At 45.0% G+C, this 20,354-nt stretch overlaps 2 protein-coding genes across 27 annotated transcripts in view; both read right to left on the reverse strand.

The window, feature by feature from the left end:
• Nucleotides 1–415: 415 nt before the first annotated feature.
• LOC143321713 (uncharacterized) lies at nt 416–6,440 on the reverse strand. Of its 3 annotated transcripts, XR_013077234.1 has the most exons (6): nt 6,072–6,411; nt 5,341–5,523; nt 4,236–4,366; nt 2,090–2,390; nt 1,020–1,428; nt 438–895 (listed from the first exon to the last, which is right to left on the reverse strand). XR_013077234.1 is itself a non-coding variant. In XM_076732276.1 (5 exons), the coding sequence occupies exons 2-5, from the start codon at nt 5,504–5,506 to the stop codon at nt 1,106–1,108; spliced, it is 921 nt and encodes a 306-aa protein (XP_076588391.1). In that variant the 5' UTR covers nt 5,507–5,621; nt 6,072–6,440; the 3' UTR covers nt 416–1,105. The 3 variants fall into 3 exon arrangements, 2 of the variants coding, with proteins under 2 accessions (XP_076588391.1, XP_076588390.1); XM_076732276.1 differs by having other exon boundaries at nt 416–1,428; nt 5,341–5,621; nt 6,072–6,440; XM_076732275.1 differs by having other exon boundaries at nt 419–1,428; nt 6,072–6,435.
• A 1,180-nt stretch (nt 6,441–7,620) lies between these two features.
• phf21ab (PHD finger protein 21Ab) overlaps nt 7,621–20,354 on the reverse strand; it is a 32,768-nt gene continuing 20,034 nt past the window's right edge. For 12 of the 24 annotated variants that reach the window (XM_076732217.1, XM_076732207.1, XM_076732209.1 and 9 more), the window contains 5 exons: nt 16,593–16,699; nt 16,011–16,223; nt 15,592–15,667; nt 15,389–15,492; nt 7,621–14,183 (listed from right to left, as the gene is read on the reverse strand). In XM_076732217.1, the coding sequence (XP_076588332.1) occupies nt 13,398–14,183; nt 15,389–15,492; nt 15,592–15,667; nt 16,011–16,223; nt 16,593–16,699 (1,286 nt within the window). In that variant the 3' untranslated portion in view covers nt 7,621–13,397. Of the gene's footprint in view, nt 14,184–15,388; nt 15,493–15,591; nt 15,668–16,010; nt 16,224–16,592; nt 16,700–16,797; nt 16,821–20,354 lie in introns of all 24 variants that reach the window. The other 12 variants (XM_076732227.1, XM_076732226.1, XM_076732223.1 and 9 more) reach the window with 3 other exon arrangements.

Raw genomic sequence — 20,354 nt, forward strand, 5'->3', positions numbered from 1 at the left:
TGGATATTTCTGTCTTATACAAACAGACATGGGGGGTGCAGACCATATAAACATACAGACGGACGGACGGACGGACAGAGTTCTGCAGACTTCTGTTCTGTATTACATTCACTGATGTCTGATGAAAAAGACAAACAACATGTATTCGACAGAGGAACGTCTTCATGTCCAACCCGTTTTGTTCAAAATAAAGCAGAAATGGTCACCAAATGTCTCTTTTACATGACTCACTTTGATATCTGGAGTTTTGAAGATTTAGGACCAAAAATATGTTGAGAAACTGTATCTGAACCAGGACGACGTACAAAGACCTGATTCCAGAGTCCACACAGACCAACCTGAGACACATGACGTGACACTGAGACAGACAGACAGACAGACAGACAGACAGACAGACAGACATCCAGTCGGCTCACATGATTGTAATTATGTTGTTTTAATGCAAACAGGCGTTCAGTCTGTTGACACCATCAATAAGATTTCAGCACAAACAGTCCTCTGATGAAGTTTCAGTCAGCTGTTCCTAATAAACTGGACACTGAGCATCGTCCAGACACGACCTTTAGCCATGACAGTCCGTTGGAGACGTCCACAGGACGTCTGTGGGTGCAGCAGACATGCTGGAAACGAGGCCAGTGTCTTCACATCGAGCTGATTTTACTTCAAACACTGTTTATTTCCTTTTCTGAACTTCAGACTGAAACTCTGAAACTACAAACTTGTTTTTGTCTCGAACCGTTTCTGCCATCGATCATTTTAAAGGTCATGCAGCCTGTTGTTAACCTGGATTCATGATGACATCATCAGGTGAGGCGAGATCATAATAAAAAGCTTCATCTTCGTCTCAGCAGACGTCGGTTTGGTCGTTCTTCTCCATCATGTCAGCAAAAACAATCTGAAATATAAATTTCTCACGTTTGCTTTCTGTTTTTTTCTCAAGGAATTACAAAAAACCCATTTCAGCCTGACTTTAACACTTTAACACAGCCAATCAGCGTGCAGTATGACAGTTAGCTCACACAGTTAGCTCAGACTTTCACGGTGTGACGAACAGGCGCTCTTTACGGCGGTCGTGGACCTTCTGTGACCCGGCCGAGCTCATGGGTCAAAGCGGAGTGTTTCTGCTCGCTGACAGCAGGTGGCGCTCCACGTTCTCCTTGTGGTAGTTGCTGTGACTGTGTTTCTTGATGTTCTGGATCCTAAACCTCCTGGACCCTTTGGCCAAAGCTGAGTTCTGGAAGTTCTTGTCCGCGTGGAGGCGGCACACGTGACACCACATCTCATCGAGCGTCGGCGAATAGCGAAGGAACCAGAACGTTTTCAGCCAGGCCCGCTGGAAGCGAGGAGGCCGGTGCTGCTTCCGCCTGGGCAGTTTGTCCTCAGAGACCGCCACGCCGATGGGGGTCGACATGTTCCCGTCCCCGCCACCTACAAGGAGGGAAAAGACAACAAAGTAATGAGAGCGTGACTAAAAATGCTGCATCAGTCACTGTGGATGAGAAGACAGACACTGATTAGCTTAGCAGAAAGACTGGAAACAGAGGGAAAGCCCTAGCCTGGCTCTGTCAGTTAAAAAATCCACCAATCAGCATCTCTGAAGCTCACTAATAAACACGCTTCATGTCACAAAGAGCCGTGTGACACTGACAAACCACATTTAACACGTCAACCAGCTGCAGAGCTGCTGGAGGTGAGCCAGGCTAGCCCTTTCGCTCTGTTTCCAGTCTTTATGCTAAGCTAAGCTAACAAGGTCCTCACTCCTGCAGTATTAAAAGTTTAAGTGTGCAGCAAAGAAGAAAGTGGTTTTTGTATTTAAAAAAACAAACCAACGACAAGAGCGGAACCTCGAGCCTGGCAAGATGGATTTCACGTCACATGACCTCATGTGATCTCACGTAATCTGGAGAACGCCGCTGCTCAGGGTGACACGTTCTCCATCACCTTTGTGTTCAGACAGCAGCTCGTCTGTGGACAGCGGTGAAAGCAGCAGAAGGTCGAGCTTTTCCTCTGACGCTCATGTTGAAATATTCTGTTAACAGACCTCCTACAAACCTCACACAGACATTCTGGGTTATTTCTGGAAACTTACGTCCAGGCTCTTTGAGGACAGTCTTGTGTCTCTGCAGGTCCTGGTTTGGTTGGAGCAGAGTCTTCTGGAAGGCAGGTGAGGCCTCCATGTCCTGGGACAGCTTCTCCTGCAGCTCCCTGATCCTCCTCTGCAGCCTGACACAGTTCAGACAGGACAAGGAGGAGGAGGAGGAGGAGGACGAGGAGCCTTCACTCTTAAAGGTTAGCTCCACGTCACGCTCCACGGAGACGGGGGTCTGTCGAAGGGCCCTGGACCTGCTGGAGGCCTCCAGAGACGCCTCCAGAGCGTCTTTGAAGAAGTCCTGAAACAAACGTTTGACCTGTTAGTTCATCAGCCGACACTGTGATGAAGGATCAGTCTGCTGAAGCTTTTTACTGCCGTCATTAGATCTCACATTCAGACTCAAACCAACATGTCCGTCCGTCTCTCTGCACTGTCTGACTCAACGCTCATTGGTTCCTGCTGAAGACATAAATCTTCTCCTCAAATATCTAGTTTCATGTTTGAAAGCTTCATTATTTCCTCAAACAGCTGCTCCCTGTAGTTTTTAATCAGACAAACTGGAGGACATAGAGCATCTGTGGGGACTATTTTCAGCAGTGGATGAATCCACATTTGGTGCTGTGGCGAGTGTGTGTGTGTTCATGATGATGAAGAAACAACAGTGAAGCTCACTGATGAGTTTTAATGGAGGAGGAAGACTTTCAGACTATGATACACAAACACTGAACTGTTAGCAGTTAGCCGTTAGCATTCACTGTTTGAGTCTGAACATGAGACCTGATGAAGAGGATAAAGAGACGATCACCAGACTTTGACTCTGGTGACAACTAGTGGCAGCAGCAGGACACTACAGATGAGGTCGTGTCACACTGAAGGTAAAGGCGCCAGGTGAGGACACCTGAGCAGGCTGTATTAGCTGATGTAGCTGAGAGAAATGAAAAAGGTGTTTTCTGATCATCAGCTGGCAAAATGTCTCTTAAGTGAGTCTTTACGAAGACTCAGTCTTTTACTTATGACCCTTCACGTCAGGAGGCTGCGTTTAACATGTCAGCCATGTTTAATCCACAGTTCATACATTTAGCAACATTAAAAAGTCCTGTTTCAGCTTCTCAGACAACCAAAGACGATCAGACGCCTGCAAGCAAAGAACCGCGATTCAGCCTGGAGTCAGAAACCAGAAGAGCCCCGAAGAAGAATCCAATCACTGGAATCAAACCTGAGCGATACACGCTAATACACAGCACTGGTACACGCTAATACACAGCACTGATACGCGCTAATACACGCTAATACACAGCATTGATACACGCTAATACACAGCACTGATACGCGCTAATACACAGCATTGATACACGCTAATACACAGCACTGATACGTGCTAATACACGCTAATACACAGCACTGATACACGCTAATACACAGCACTGATACATGCTAATACACAGCACTGATACGCGTTAATACATGCTAATACACAGCACTGATACACACTAATACATGTTAATACACAGCACTGATACACGCTAATACACAGCATTGATACGCGCTAATACACGCTAATACACAGCACTGATACACACTAATACACGCTAATACACAGCACTGATACGCGCTAATACACGCTAATACACAGCACTGATACACGCTAATACACAGCACTGATACATGCTAATACACAGCACTGATACGCGCTAATGCACAGCACTGATACGCGCTAATGCACAGCACTGATACGTGCTAATGCACAGCACTGATACACACTAATACATGCTAATACACAGCACTGATATGCGCTAATACACAGCACTGATATGTGCTAATACACAGCACTGATATGCGCTAATACACAGCACTGATACACACTAATACACAGTACTGATACAGTCTAATACACAGTGGGAAGAACACACTGGAGTCAGTCCTGCTGCTGAAACCTGTACAGGTACTGCATATCCTGTAAATACTGTATATAAAAGGTATATGAAGTTTTTCTTCCTGTATTTTTGTGTACTTGTTCTGTGTTTGAGCTCAGTGTGACCCAGACGCCGTGTTATGTTTCTGTGTTTTTGCAGCCACACTCTGACCCTGCTGTCTCTGTCACTGTGTCTGTCTCTGTCTGTGACATCTTTGTGCTCAGTCTCACTCTGAAGCCGACGTTCTCGCTCACGGCGGCGGCTTGTTGCTGCGTCTCGTCTCCGGGCTGCACGGCGGTGTCGGTTTGACGCCGCAGAGCCGACAGCAGCAGAGATCGAACGTCTCTCCAGGGACGGACAGCTGCAACACAACAGAATGCAGAGACAAACAGATGTGAACGTCCTCAGTCCACAAACAGACACCTGAACACCTCAACCGCCAGAAGACAAAGAACTCTTGGCAACGACACCCTGAAGACAATAATCTCATTAGAACTGTAAGACTTTGACGCTCTGCAGCGATTTAATGCCACTTCATTCATTATTGATCACCAATCGGTCTCTGAGTGAGCTCGAGCTTTAGTGCAGACTGAAACGATTAATCCACTAATCAATCAGTCGACTGTTATTTTGAAAATTCGTGGTTTCTGTCGTTCCTGCTGTTCTCCAACAGATGCCCTGAACCGCCTGTACGTAGACGCCACATTCAGCCTGTGACACGAGCCTCTGCTGTCGTACTGCAGTACTGGACCGTACTGCATCTGGTCCAGTTCAAAGCGTCGAGAACCAGTCGGACAGAATCCTCCCCAGCTCCACCCCCTCATCCAAATATGGTCAAGAAACAAGATGGCGACGGACATGATGCCAGACTTGAGGCTTCATAACAGCAGACCAATGGCTGACATCACAGCGGCTGCGGCCTCTCGTTACCACAGTCTATGGTGACACACACAGTGTATGTTTCTGACCCATTCAGGTCACCTGACATCCACCTGTCCACCACTGTCCCTGCTGACACACCTGCCTCACCGGCTCCCCCTGCAGTCCGTCATGCTGGCTTTCATCCACCTGCTCCTGTTCTTCTGCCTCATACCTGCTGCCCGTTCAACTCCCGTAAGACCGTTAATCTGAACACTGGCTGAGTCAATTCCTTCTTCTTCTTCTTCTTCTTCCTCATCCTCAGTCCTTCGGCCTCATAATGGCCGACTGATTTCAGCTCTTGTATAATTAAAGAAATCTCCTCAGGGTCTCTTTAAAGCCCCCTTCACCTGCAGAGTCCTCCTCTCTTCAGACTGTTGTTGGTCTGGATTTTTGGCAGACTTGAGTCAGACTCACCTGGAGGACATGGTGACACACGGGACGGCCTCGTCTCTGTCGTCCACCTTTGTTTGCCTCTCTGCGTCTCTGGCGTCTCAGACAGGAGACGCTCAGGTCGTCTGCTGCTTCCTTCGCCGTGACCCATCTGCAGTGATGGGATCCAGTCCGGATCTGACTCATGCATTTCATACGCCGGTTTACCTGCAAACACACGAGGTGTTCATCTGAAACTGTCCAAGGTCACGTCTTCAAAGGTCCTGTTCTGTCTGACCAGTAGGAGTGGACTTTGTCCTCATGGTCTAGAGTTAAAAAAGCAAACAGAAGTTGCTGTAAATCATAATTTTGGAGCGCATTGGGGGATCAGCATAAACCCTAAAAACCAGCAGACCACATGTAGAAATCATCTGAAGATGAACTGATCATGAAAGGACAGGAAGTACATAAGGACATAAACACATGTAGATGTTTCAGAGGAGATTTAAACATGGCTACTGAATCCATGATTTGATGCTCAGGTGAACGAGTGTTGTAAGTTTAAATATCTCAGAACCCACATTTTGAACAGTACACCTACCTCAAACCACGTGGTTTCTACGTGCTGAGGTAAAGCAGTCAGAAGTGAAGCTTTGCTGATATTAGCATTAGCCTCCGTTAGCCTTAGCTCGGTGAGTTCATAAACCAGGCAGGAGCACAGGTGCAGCTCTTACAGTCAGAGACAGTTGCCGGTTTTCTACCTGGTTAAAACTCACCTGAGTGAAAATGTCTAGAGCACACTCTCATAGAAGGGGGGACGTGGTTGAAGGTGATGTTGCTGCGGTTGACAGCGGCCACCCAGGCCATCCTCCTCCTCCTCGTTAGCTCAGCTATCTGACTGCCTTCATTCCGCCTCCACGCCGGGAAACAGTGGAAAGTTAGCCCGTTGGGGAGCTTCCTGCCGTGGTGGTCGTGAGACCTGCGGCGGCAGTTTGTGACGCAGCAGTTTCTTCCCCCCATGAAGTCCCGAGAGGCGGGAAGTTACTGAGGACAACAAAACAGGACACAAACAGAACAGCAGCACGCACGAGCTGCACGATAACAAATAACCGCCAACAGTTATGGCTGATCTCCCAGAACACATTGCGGCGTGACGTCACATGACGTCGACACTGCGGAAGGTTTCTTTTTCAAATCCAGTCAAAAAAAAAAGTTAAACTTTCACATTTCACAAATATACACATGGAAGAGCAAAGTTAATCACGATAATAAGTCAATAAAGGAACGAACGCTAATAGATTTTTTGTTCCAAATACCTGTTAAACCAAATATAAAGGTGTGTTATTACTATCAGGGTCATTTTTGAAATTTGAAAATTAACAATAAGGCAGTACAACAAAAACTTAAAACGGTGGAGTGTTTAATTATTACAGATAGCGTCACCGATAGTAATGGTAACTCGGTTACTGGTGGATTTGGCGTCAAACCTAATGTAACACTGGTCAGTTTACATTTCAGATGTGTATTGATGTGTATGTGATGTATTTTGAAATACATATATCGACTACAGTCAACAGGAATGTCATCAAAATGCTTTATTTTCACCAAAAAACTCACACCATTATCAGTGCGCGGCAGCTACCGTTCACTAAAAGTGTCTCGTAGCAGAGGATGGTTTCGATCCATCGACCTCTGGGTTATGGGCCCAGCACGCTTCCGCTGCGCCACTCTGCTCCGTGAATGAAGACGGCGAGAGAGAGTATTTAAACTGGATGAAGTGATTTATTCTGACATGATGGCTCATCCATGTTTCTGCTGTAGTTCGTTGAGGTGGAGCTCATTTTGAACTATTTTGTAAAGGACTGCAACTAACGATTCTTTTCATTCTGGATCAATCTGCTGATTATTATGAAAGAGTGAGATTAATTTTTACAGTTACCCAGATCACAGTGACACCTTCACAGTGTTTGTTTTGTCCACCTAACGGTCCAAACCTCAACATGATTACAAACACATTCAGACTATTAAAATTAAGGAAGAAGAAGAAGAAAATCCTCACAGTGGACAAGCTAGAACCATGAAAAACAAACAAAAAATATAGATATTTATGTTTCTTCAATTATTTCATGAGGTTTTAAAGAATAACAAAATGAATAATAAAGTGTGATAACGTGTACATGTTCTCAGACCTGTAAATTGTTGGTTATTCAATTATTGAACAAATACTGAAGCGAATCAGTGAATTTCATCCAGATGTTTCTCCGACAACACCTCGAAAACTTTCTCACTCCAGCTGTTCATAAATAAAAACCAGGTGAGACACGCTGCTTTTCACAATTTATTAACAAAATGATAAAATAAATAAATACAAATTGATCAAATGCTCCTAATATCAACTCCTCCCCATGTTCCCTACAGTATTTCCTAAACACTGCATACAAAGAATTCATCACAGAAGAGGCTCAATACAGAGGTAAGAATCCCACCAGACCAGTCACAATGTCAGGCCAACAGAAGACACATCTGGAACAGAAGTCAAAAAAATAAACACATTCCTTTCCAAAATCATTATGAAAAAATACAAACAATTATACAAATATTCAGATTGTGTAATTACCAATTTACACATTATTCAGCACACCAGGTGAACTTTTTCTTTATTCATATCGCTACAATGCATCTCACCAAATGGAAGATAAAAAAAGACTTCGTTTATTTTTTATTTCATATTTTTTGCACTCAACACACCCCCAATGGAATTAGCTGTGGATGAGGTAAGAAGCTTCAGGTGTACAGTTGGGTCCGGACAGGATGGATGGTGAGTGGTAACAACGGGTTGATGTCATGTATCGACAGAATACTAGAAGGCCACAATCATGACTTGATCGCTCTAAAAGTAAAAACTGAAAAGACTCGAGTCAGACTGAACTACTCCACCACAGAGGGAACTGGAGATGAACATTTCCAATGCATATAAGACTTCCTCGAATACGAACTGAACAGCTCTCAGCTGCCGACGCCACGGTCCTCTTCGGGCTTGCTGAATGCACACCATGCTGATGCAGAAAGTAATTTCCAAATGATATGCACCAACTACACAAAAGGCTTCCAAACAGAAATGCACAATTGCAGTGTTCTTTGGATAAATTCACTTTTAGAGATTGACTTAATAGGAACCGAGGAAATTCTGCAGAATAATACAATGACACACTTGAGACATTTAGATCACCCCCCCACAGCCCTGCTGAGATCCCAACATTCAGCATGGTGCATTAGCCAAGTTCAACGTAAAATCTAAACCAAGGAGCCAAAACCTTCGCAGCTCCGTCCATGAACATGATGTCAGGAAGAAATGTTTTCGTTCTGAAGTGGATGGCTAGCGCACTGTTCGACACCTAAACTGCACACGTTTGGCATCAGGATGCCAGAATGTTCAAAGAAAAAAGGTGACTTAAGATTCACATAAAAACTTAAAAAAACAAAAGCAAATGCATATTAAAAAGGTTTGACAAATCTTGTATAAAAATTTGCATAAGAAGGCATGCGTTCCACCAGACTGAGTGGACAGATGTTGCTAATTGGGTCTAAGTCTGCCCATCAGGGTGCAGGTTAGTTTGTTCAGTCCAAATGCACACAGGCTCCGGCTCACATGACCTGATTTAGCAAACTCATCCCTCCTCCAAACACAAGAAGAAGAACCACAGCACAGAGGGAACGATGAACGAGTCAAAGGAAAACAAAGGGCTCCCGCGTCCCGACGGGGACCGGTCAGGACCAGCACGCCTCGAGGAACTCAAATCCGGAGCGAGATTCGTGATGGCGATTCATGTTGCTGATGGATCCCATTTTTACACTCTGATAATAATACTGGTCAAACCAAAAGTGCATCACTAAACGACTGGCTGTCACACCGAGCAAGATCTCATCATCAGCAATCCCTCTTGGGAGCATTTTATTGACCACGACGTCCGGGCGCCAGATCTTCACCAAACCACCTCCGAGCTTCGCCAGCGCCTGAAGTAATTTTTTTTTCCCTTAATGTAAAAATTAATCACGTAAAAAGAAAATAAAACACATTTAAGGCAACTCCTATAATAAACAACAACAAAACACTATCTGGTCAATCTAAACGGCATAATATGAAATGTAGTTTCAACTTGCATTGACTACTGGCAGCCTGAGGTGAAGGGACCGGGTTTGTGCTCCGGAGACTGGGGGAGCTTGGTGGGATGGGACAGACCGGAGGAGGGCGGGTTGGGCGGGAGGATTATCTGGAGGGTTAGTAAGGTTCTACAAGTCACAGTGCAAGTCAAGAGACAAATATTATCTGCTGTTTGAAGAAAGGCACTCGAGGTACCTACTGTACAGAGGGAAAGGTCCAGTTTGTCTGGAACACAAGTTCGGGCTCGTTCAAAGAAAACTTGTTGAGCGAAGCGACTGGATGACTACTCTGCTTGATCCGTGAGAGAACGCAGGCTAATGTGTCGAAAGAAGAACATCCACCCGAGTGAGCCGACAAACAACAAAACACACAACGAATGGAAAAGGAGTTGGGGACATATTAGTTGCCATTTTCTGTTAGAATTTCAGTCTTTTCCTTCCATGTTCAAATGGCTAAACTCTTCCTAAGAGACAATTACATTTATGAGACAACACTGTGGCCAAACATGTGGAAATGTTCCAGAGATTTTCTCTGATTACTTTTTCTGGGATCTTCTTAATGAAGGCAGTTTGTACAGCTGATGTCACAAAAGTAAGTGTTGTATCAGATATGTTGATTCAGTTCAAAGAGTCCATATGATATGACAAAAAGACACCTCTAGCAACTTATTTTATAGTTGCCCAACAACATATTCACCCCCACAAGAGTACTTTTACTATAGGACGTCGTCGGACGTCAGAAATCTATCAATAAAAACTCTTTGCTCCATGAGGCACACAGAGCCTACAGCCATGCTAGCAGCCCCATTCAGCTCAGCCAAATGCTAATATCAACATGCTAACATGCTGATGTTTAGCAAGTATAATGTTCCCCATGTTCACCATCGTGGTTATCATGTTAGCACAATAACATTTGCTACTTAGCATTAAATGCAAAGTACATCTGAGGCCCTCATCAATAAAACGTATTCTGAGAAAATCTTCCACATAAAACATCTACTTTGAAGAGCTGAACCTTGAACACCTTCCACTCAGGGGTCAATGTGTTTTTGGACAACTACAATTTAAGCAAAAAATGTTCCAATATTGCAAAAAGAAAGAAAGAAAAACATTCCAGCACAACCAGAGGCACCGTTAATGAACAGACCAGAGTTTGTTAATGCCCCGTACCCAACAAGAAGCCAGAAGTCATGATCAGTTCACCAGACAAAGACAGACCCCAACTGACAGCCACCAAGCCAACGAATAACAGCATCACATTTCAGCCCAGACATGCTCCAGAAAGAAAAGAGATGCACTAGTCTAACAGTGAGGGGATGAAGGGGTTTCTGAGTCAGACGCCCAACAAGTCCTCCCCACAAACATGAACTAGACTTGAGCCTAAATGTCAGACAGAGGTTTGTATTTCCTCCTAGAAAAATATTGGCAATGTGGGGATAAGTCACATCACAACAAAGAGATGCATACTCTGTTTAATTCCATATTAACATACAAAAAGCTCTTCAGCACTTCTTTGTAATGCAGCAAGCTTGTGCTTTTATCTCAGGATTTGTGGTATTTTCCTCAGCGATCCATCTGAAGGAGCAGGTTCATACTACAAATCCCTCCATTTCAAGGAAAAAAAGTTCCTTTAATGTTATTGTTTAATAAGCTCTCCTGTCTCAATCTGGGGACTTCCAATTTCTGAAATGGTAGCATCTATATCTTACAATGCCAATGATTTGATCTTTCAATACAGTAAGTGGACTTGTCCCTGCTGAATTTGGATACAACATCATTTTGGCAGTTCAGGATTCAACAGAAATGTACATAATGCAAAGATCACCACTTCAAAAAGAGGATTCGTTTCTGTGTTGATAATGCTAGTCCAGCAGGTTCAGGAACAGAAAGCACTTATTCTGAAGACTAGGAAGACCTGAATATCTTTTCCTATAAAAAGAAACACAGCCCAGATATAGTTTGTGTGTGTTGACATTGCAATATTGCAATTTCACATTTAGTGCTCACAGTTGACACACTTAACTCACGAATGAAAACTCAATCACTACACTTGACCGACACCACTGAAAACATCTGTTAGGCTACCGCGCCTGTTTGACCTCATCCTCCATACCTGCTGAACACAACGCTCAGCGTCTTCTCTGCCTGAGCTCAGGGATGCAAGTGGGGAAAGAGATGGGGAGGGGAAGAAGGGCTTGTCAGTTGGTAGGGGACGTTTGGTCATTGGTCAACTGGGAGAAGACACAACCTTAAGTTACTGTGTCAGGGTTGCTAAGGTTCCAGACCACTGGGTTGTCGGAGGACTGGGGAAGGTAAATTTGTGTTTTAGTCACAAGGGGAATGTTACGGTTATTGGTCGATAGGAGGTTATGTTTTTGTTGTCTGAAGACAGTTTACGTCATTGTTTGACGAAAAATTAGGGACACTGGTTTAAAGGTCCCAGAGTGCTTCAAATGATGTGTGTGCTGGATCGCCCAGTATCTGACACCTCACCCCCACAGACCTCTCTGACGAAAGGAGGAAGTTCATCTGGAAATTTTTGTAACTTTCTTAAATCGACAATCCACCAGGTGTTGAGATTGTGAGCAACCAGAAGTGTACTCCGTTATCGGCATATTGAAGATTAATTGGATCTCGCAGCTCACTACGACAGCAGGCTTTTCACCTTGCTGTCCAGTGTGGGCATTGGGGAAGGTAAGTCCAGGTCTTCCAGTTTCTAGGATCCATCGCATCGCGTTCTTCGAGCTTTTCATCTTATCTTCCAGTGTAGGCATTCAAGACGACACTTTGCACGAAATGGTTAATCTGACGCAAAATTAAACCTTCTGGATTAAAGAGGAAAGGTCACGTTGGTTTGAGTCATACGTCGATGGGGAGGTTAGGGAAGTTGGTTTAAAGGTGTCAGTATGCTTCAAGCAAAGTAACCACACTCCCTCACCAACAGAAACCAACAATCACACACACATGGAGCAGCGATTGGCCAGTTGACATATGAGAAAGTTGGTATGGTTTCAATTTCTCTCTCAAGTTGTCTTTTTTTTTATAATTATGTGATCATCATAAATTCATTCGAGGACCGACTCATATTGTGCGCTGTTACCCTTGAATTCGTCACATCTCTCTCAACAGCCAGCTTTTCACCTCGTCATCTGGTCTGGCCGTCCAGAACAGTTCTAAACACTTTTGATCTGTTCATTCAACACGCAGAATGAACTGGTTCGTTCGAAGCATACTGAACCATTGGGACACCACATTAGATTGTTTTTGTTGACTGAAGATGGTTTAAGTTGTGGGTTAATGGGGAAGTTTGGGAAATCAGGGAAGTCAGTAGGAGCAGCGGTTGGTGGTTAGTTGACTGGGAAAGGCAATAATTACTGGTTAAGGTTTAGGGTTGTTCAAAGGAAGAGGAGATCAGGGTCATGGGATTGCAGAAGGTAAAGGTTGTTCACATTAAGTTTGCAGGGACGAGGGGATGAACAGGTTCTCTTTTCAGTACGCATACTCTATCACAACACTGCTTTTTTAGACCAGTAACCCCTGACAGATGTTTGGTTTCATGTTCTTGGTTTTCTCTGTATCCATGTGAGCCCATCTCCCCACCCCACAAGAGAACACAGGGGCCACTATAACAGGCACACACTGGTGTGATGATGAATTAAATCTCCCTTTGAGCATTCCCACCACTGATGTCTATCACTAATTGGCATGATGACACTGGTACGTAAGCCTCCCTGTACCCCAGCTCTGTGAGTGGAACAGCCTACGTCTTCCCAGAGCCACGTGACTTGGGCTGTATATCTACCATTGACACAGTCTGACAATACAATGCAAACAAACAACATTTATACAGATTGGCAACTTCAGGGCACCGTATGGTGCAAGCAAAAGTCTTTTTTTTTTTATATATATGTTTGAATTCCCGCAACTCAAGAGACATAGCATTACTTTTTATTGTCCAAACTGCTGACAAGAGCTGGCAAAGAATGCTGGGAGGGTTCTGAGGTTTTGCTGTTGTTGTTGTTGCTGCCGTCACTGTCAGTGATCTCCTCCTGTTTCTTCTCCACCGCTGTCTCTGGAGGGTTGACGGAAGCCATCTTGTTCTCAGAGTTGGTGGTGGCGTTGGTGGCGCAGCCACCTGTGGGGCTGCGATCAGGGCAGGCTGGCTCGGCCGTACCATTGGTAGTGGCAACGCTCGGAACTGCTGAGGAAGCGGGAATGTCAACCACCAGAGCTGCCTCAGTCTCAGGCTTGGCCACGGCCTCTGCCTGGACACCAGTCCCCGCGTCACCCCCTCCGCCTTCCACTGCCCCGACACCAGGCTCTGCCTTGCCCCCTGCCCCCACACCAGGGCTGTCATCTGCTGTTAGGGCCGCGCCGTCCTCGGCGACAGCCTGGCTCTCAGTGTCTCCTCCTGCTGCTGCGGTTGTCTGGTTGTTCCCTGCGGCTCCGTGCTCCTCTTGTTTGTCGTTTCCATCGGTGCTGCTGCTGGCTGAGGAGCTCCCAGCCTTCACTTTCTCTACAGAGTTGGCTTCTGGTGCAGCTTCAGAGCCGGCTGCCGCCTCAGCACTGTCCTGGACTCTGGCACTGAAGTCCTTAGCCTCTGTATCCGCCAGAGCTTGGTTGAAATTGAAGGCTTGGATGAGGCGAATCAGGTGTTTGACTTTGTCCAGGGAAAGCTGCATCTCTTTCTGACGAGCCAGGATAGTGTTTTTGGTCTCCATGCATTTCTGATAGAAGAAGAACACACCAGATTTTGCTCAGGGAATTACCAAAAAACTTCATCAAGAAAAAATGTATTTTCTTGGAAAAGGATCACTCTTTATTACTACAAAGAGTGTGTCGTATCAGTTCACCTCAGTTTAACTATAAGACACTGTTTCTGTTTTGGAGGCCTGTGGCAATGGTTGGGGTTCAATAGTTTTCCATAACTATATCGAATCTTTTTGGTTTAGCTTTCAAAATTTCCAAGTGCGAACACAAACATTCAGTTGAGAGCTGAAATGACATTTTGTGGCTTGAAAAGGGTGAAACACAAAGGTTTTGGGTTGCAGCCTTATTAAACTTCAAGTCTGAAATGCTGCAATTTGCTGCCCTCTCTGGTTACATGATACAAGCCTGTGACAGTGATGTCACGGCGTCCCAAAATACACCTGTCATCATTGAAGCAAGGTGAGAAGGTAAACCACTACAGGTCAGCAAAGACAAGATTTTCAGGGGAAGAAGCAGAAGTTTGTAGTTTGAGACCACTGATCGAGACACCCACTTTGGCCTTGGTTCAACTTACTGATGGAGCTAATGTTGAAAACCACGCATCTCCAGATCAGGGTTCTCGCAACTATAAACGCCTGCGAGGTGCTGGTGGGGGTGGAGGTCAGACAGCTCACACTGTTTGGGGACCACAGCAGCACAGACAAAGGAAAATGCAGCGTGTGGAAACATGTTGCTGCTGCAGTTATTGCAGTGAGCGCAGCAGACAGGACAGTACCGGAAACAACAAAGAGTGGTCAGAGCTGAGGGTGGAGGCAAAAGAGAGCCGGTCTGCTATTGGTGGAGACAAGAGCACACCTGAGCTCACACCGCTGGAAACAACTACAGCCTCAATATTCAGCTTAGGACTGGCAATGAAGACGATTCCACAGACAGCAGAGAGAAACACACTGACAGGAACACTTTACTGACACACCACGAGGTTACTTTAAGGACTTTGACTACAGTTTGCTGATAATACTTACATACTTTTACTTCAGCAGAACTTGTATTTTCACATTGAGGTATTAGTACTTTTACTGCAGTACAGAATCCGAATCCTGAGCCTGTGAACGCGGTGACTACACATTTGGGATTGGGGAGATTTGTTTGCTCTGAGCTCAGTGAATGGAGGATTTTCGGACGTGGTCACTGCGTCGCTGAGCTGCTGGATCGTGTTTCTTACCGTTATCGAGTTGCTGAGCTGTTTGACTCTCTGCTCCAGCTGCTCTCGCTCCAGTTTGAGTTCAGAACTCCATTTCATCAGTTTCTGCTTCTCCTCTTCTTTAGCTGCAGCAGTGAACAATAAAACCAAACCGTTAATCTCACTGCTGAACCGTCCACACGTGTCCTGCAGACGTGCGAGAGAAGACAATAATCTGAAGTCACCTTCTTTGTAAGCGATGTAGGAATGAACTATAGCCAGGGTGCCAGGCCAGGGAATGGCCTCTTCCTTTTTCAGGATCTGAAAAAAGAGACTCGCAGTTGTCACAGAGGCTGAGACTCAGAAAAGATCTGAAGAAGACAAATTTAGCCGCCACCCTGCGGTGAGGCCGAGGGACAAGCAATGGAGTGGATGGATGTGAGATGCCAATCTTTACTGACACAATGAATGGGACAGAAGCACAACAAAACAATACTGCATCATGTATATGCTTACAAAGGATTGAACAGTCCTAACGTTCAGCACGCTGTCAGCAGAAGCAGTTTTTACAGTCAAGTACAGCTACCGGCCCTGATCGGCCCCTCTCTGGACTGCGGTACCCCCTTCCCCCTGACTCAGGATCGGTCTCGGGCGCTGCGGTTACCTGATCTTGACATTTTGGACAGATCCACATGCCTTTAGGAATGGTTTTCAGGGGTGGATCCAGGCAGTCCAGGTGATAAACACGAGAACACGTGTCGCACATGAGCAACTGGCCACTGCGTCTGCACACAGTGCAGAAATCCTCGTGGATGTCTCCCTGCGAGGAAGAATTGGACCAATCAGTTTCCCTGCCCAGCTGAGCCCCACCAACCATCTGTGGAGAGGCAGGGGGAGGCACCATCATCTGGTTGGGTTTAGTTTACAGTTGGCCTGGTTTTAATGTCTAATGGACATGGTGTTAATTAACCCACAGAAAAGTTACTTGACATTTGGGAGTTAGGATGTGTTCTAGTAGTAGTTACTCATGGATGCTCTGGGCTACAGGACACTGTTCACTTTGTAAGGCTGAATCAAAGTAAAAATCAACTGATGACTGATGAGAATCACATGGAGACAACAAACTAATGAACGTGTTTGTGGAGGTCTCGGGGTGCAAATGATCGACAGGGCTACTGGGCCAATAGGACTGTGTGTGACGGGGTTCCAACCCTCTGAACTGTCCGTCTCCCCCATCGTTACTTACATCCCCAGAGCTGGGGCTGGGCAGGGGGAGGGGATGGACAGGGCTGGAGGGGGAGGTCGGGGTGAGGCTGCCCAGCTCCGGGACGCTGCTGTATTTGGGTGGGCGACCTGGGTGAAATGAGACAGACAACAAAGACGGAAAACAAAGAAAAAAGAAAGATGGAGAGGGGGGAAGAAAACAAAAACAAACAGTCTGTATGACATACCTTGGAAAGGGAGTCTTCGTTGGCTAGCATGAGGCAGGGGAGCGGTAAGGGAGGAAGAGGAGGAAGAGGAGGAGTCAGAAGCACAGACAGCAGTGTTAGTGCAGGAGACTGGCTCCACGCAAGCTGAGGCCGAGCACTAAACAACCTACGGCAGTCGACTATGAAGCGCGCGACACGTGGATGAGTGTCAGATGTCAACACACCTCATCAGCTGTCCACACTGAGTCTGCCAGCGGCCGCCAGCGGGGCTGCGGCCGCAACTTTACCCCCTTCCCCGAGGACTCGTCTGCACGTTCAATTAACTAAGACGAAATTCTGTGATTCATTACTGCACAGGCACCTTTTCCAATGACTGATGTGTGCTGCAGAGGTGGAGACAGATTCGATCCAGCTTTTTTAACAAAACTGTGAACTGAGCAACACTTTTTACAGTGTAACAACCAACCTGTCAGAGCTCTCTGGAGGAAAAACTGAAAACAGAGACGTTGTTTGTCTGACATTTCTTTAGCGCTGACATCAGCTGATCGATCAGCCTCGCCAGTTCATCCAGCTCCAACATTCACAGCAGACTGTCCAAAGTCAGACATCTTACAGGCACTTCAGACTTCCTGTTTCCCTGAGATGAGTCAATGGGGCCTGTGAAATAATGTCTCAGTTTTTATCTGTGTCATCTAAACTCCCTCCAGGTTCCTAAAAGTACATTCGGGCTGCTGATGTGATCAAATCTGACACTGCGGGTTACGTGTGATTTTAGTCTTTTCTCTGTAAAGTCAGATGGACGATGTGGAGACAGTATTCAGGGTTAAACCTCTTAAGTTAGTCACTGAACAGAAAGAAACCTGGTAAGTGGAAACTTCTTGGAGGTGTGAAGTAATAAAGGCTAACTGGTGTTAGTCGTGTTACTCCCTTAACATTCACACGAGTCTGTGAAAGTAAAGAAACTGTGGATCTAAAAAGCAGTCGGATAGAAGAAACGCGCCTCAGACTCTTTGATTTCTGTCACTGAAGCAGCTACAAGCAGCCTTTTCAAGAACTTCACACCACGAGGAGCCACGAGGAGCCACGAGGAGCCACGAGGAGCCACAAGGAGCCTCGAGGAGCCTCGCACCGCTTGTGTCCACAGGGGCCGCCAAATCAACATGACATGAAAGCTCCTTGTAACTGCTGTAACTAGTGACGTTCAAATTAATTTCAGGTGAATTTAAAACCTTCAGGTAATTCTGCTTCAGATTCCTACAATTCCCAGGATGCCTTTCAGCAATTTCAAGGGAAGAGAACAGGTGTGAAGGTTCAACCGGAGTTATACTTCTTGATCAGGCGTTCCAGAGGTTAGAAACAAGAACAGAGCAGGAAGTGATTCACTGTATCTGAGCTGCAGCTGAAGATCAGTCTCATCAGTTTTAGATCAAATGGTTCAACTTTAAAATGTCAAAACTCTAAAAACGTCTTGCTTTGATTGTCCAACAGTCCAAAACACACAGAAGCGCTGGTCATGTGACCACTGCCCCGAGTCTACATCCTGAGACATCACTTTGAAAAAGAAAACACTCCAACATGCAGCTGCTGAAACTCTGTCCAAGTACTTTTTCTTGTATTTTCTGGTTTCATCTCTTGTATTTAGATTTTGAGGCGGCTCACATGAGCTCTGACAAACAAGCATAAACCCGGTTTTAGACGTTAAACCCGACTGAAGCGACAGGAAACAGAGCAGAAGGAAGGAAGAAGACTCGTTTACAGCATGTTATTAGTACAGAGCAACATGTGAGGGTCTGTTCTCCTGCATCTACTGTGTATCTACTGTGTATCTACTGAACATCTACTGAACATCTGCTGAACATCTGCTGAACATCTGCTGTGTATCTACTGAACATCTGCTGTGTATCTACTGAATATCTACTGAACATCTGCTGAACATCTGCTGTGTATCTACTGAATATCTACTGTGTATCTACTGAACATCTACTGTGTATCTACTGAATATCTACTGAACATCTGCTGAACATCTGCTGAACATCTGCTGTGTATCTACTGAACATCTACTGTGTATCTACTGAATATCTACTGAACATCTGCTGTGTATCTACTGAATATCTACTGAACATCTGCTGAACATCTGCTGTGTATCTACTGAATATCTACTGTGTATCTACTGAACATCTACTGTGTATCTACTGAATATCTACTGAACATCTGCTGAACATCTGCTGAACATCTGCTGTGTATCTACTGAACATCTACTGTGTATCTACTGAATATCTACTGAACATCTGCTGTGTATCTACTGAACATCTACTGTGTATCTACTGAATATCTACTGAACATCTACTGTGTATCTACTGAATATCTACTGAACATCTGCTGAACATCTGCTGTGTATCTACTGAACATCTACTGTGTATCTACTGAACATCTGCTGAACATCTGCTGTGTATCTACTGAACATCTGCTGTGTATCTACTGAACATCTACTGTGTATCTACTGAACATCTACTGTGTATCTACTGAACATCTGCTGAACATCTGCTGTGTATCTACTGAACATCTACTGTGTATCTACTGAACATCTGCTGAACATCTACTGTGTATCTACTGAACATCTACTGAGCATCTACTGTGTATCCACTGAACATCTCCTGTGTATCTACTGAACATCTGCTGTGTATCTACTGATCATCTACTGTGTATCTACTGAACATCTGCTGTGTATCTACTGAACATCTACTGTGTATCTACTGAACATCTGCTGAACATCTACTGTGTATCTACTGAACATCTACTGTGTATCCACTGAACATCTGCTGAACATCTGCTGTGTATCTACTGAACATCTACTGAACATCTGCTGAACATCTGCTGTGTATCTACTGAACATCTACTGTGTATCTACTGAACATCTGCTGAACATCTACTGTGTATCTACTGAACATCTACTGTGTATCTACTGAATATCTACTGAACATCTGCTGAACATCTGCTGAACATCTGCTGTGTATCTACTGAACATCTACTGTGTATCTACTGAACATCTGCTGAACATCTGCTGTGTATCTACTGAACATCTACTGTGTATCTACTGAACATCTGCTGAACATCTGCTGTGTATCTACTGAACATCTACTGTGTATCCACTGAACATCTACTGTGTATCTACTGAATATCTACTGAACATCTGCTGTGTATCTACTGAACATCTACTGTGCATCTACTGTGTATCTACTGAACATCTACTGTGTATCTACTGAATATCTACTGAACATCTGCTGTGTATCTACTGAACATCTACTGAGCATCTACTGTGTATCCACTGAACATCTACTGTGTATCTACTGAACATCTGCTGTGTATCTACTGAACATCTACTGTGTATCTACTGAATATCTACTGAACATCTGCTGAACATCTGCTGTGTATCTACTGAACATCTACTGTGTATCTACTGAACATCTACTGTGTATCTACTGAATATCTACTGAACATCTGCTGTGTATCTACTGAACATCTACTGAGCATCTACTGTGTATCCACTGAACATCTCCTGTGTATCTACTGAACATCTG

Source organism: Chaetodon auriga, chromosome 6 (assembly GCF_051107435.1).
Source record: "Chaetodon auriga isolate fChaAug3 chromosome 6, fChaAug3.hap1, whole genome shotgun sequence".
NCBI classification, from domain to species: Eukaryota; Metazoa; Chordata; class Actinopteri; order Chaetodontiformes; family Chaetodontidae; genus Chaetodon; species Chaetodon auriga.

Bases quoted from the DNA above. Each gene is read 5' to 3' on its own strand.
- LOC143321713 (XM_076732275.1), bottom strand. From the start codon at position 6,315: ATGGGGGGAAGAAACTGCTGCGTCACAAACTGCCGCCGCAGGTCTCAC. The intron at 4,367-5,340 runs GTGAGTCTGACT...GTTGTGTTGCAG, and splicing joins TGTGTCACCATGTCCTCCAG to CTGTCCGTCCCTGGAGAGAC. The intron at 2,391-4,235 runs GTGAGACTGAGC...CGTTTGTTTCAG, and splicing joins GCGAGAACGTCGGCTTCAGA to GACTTCTTCAAAGACGCTCT.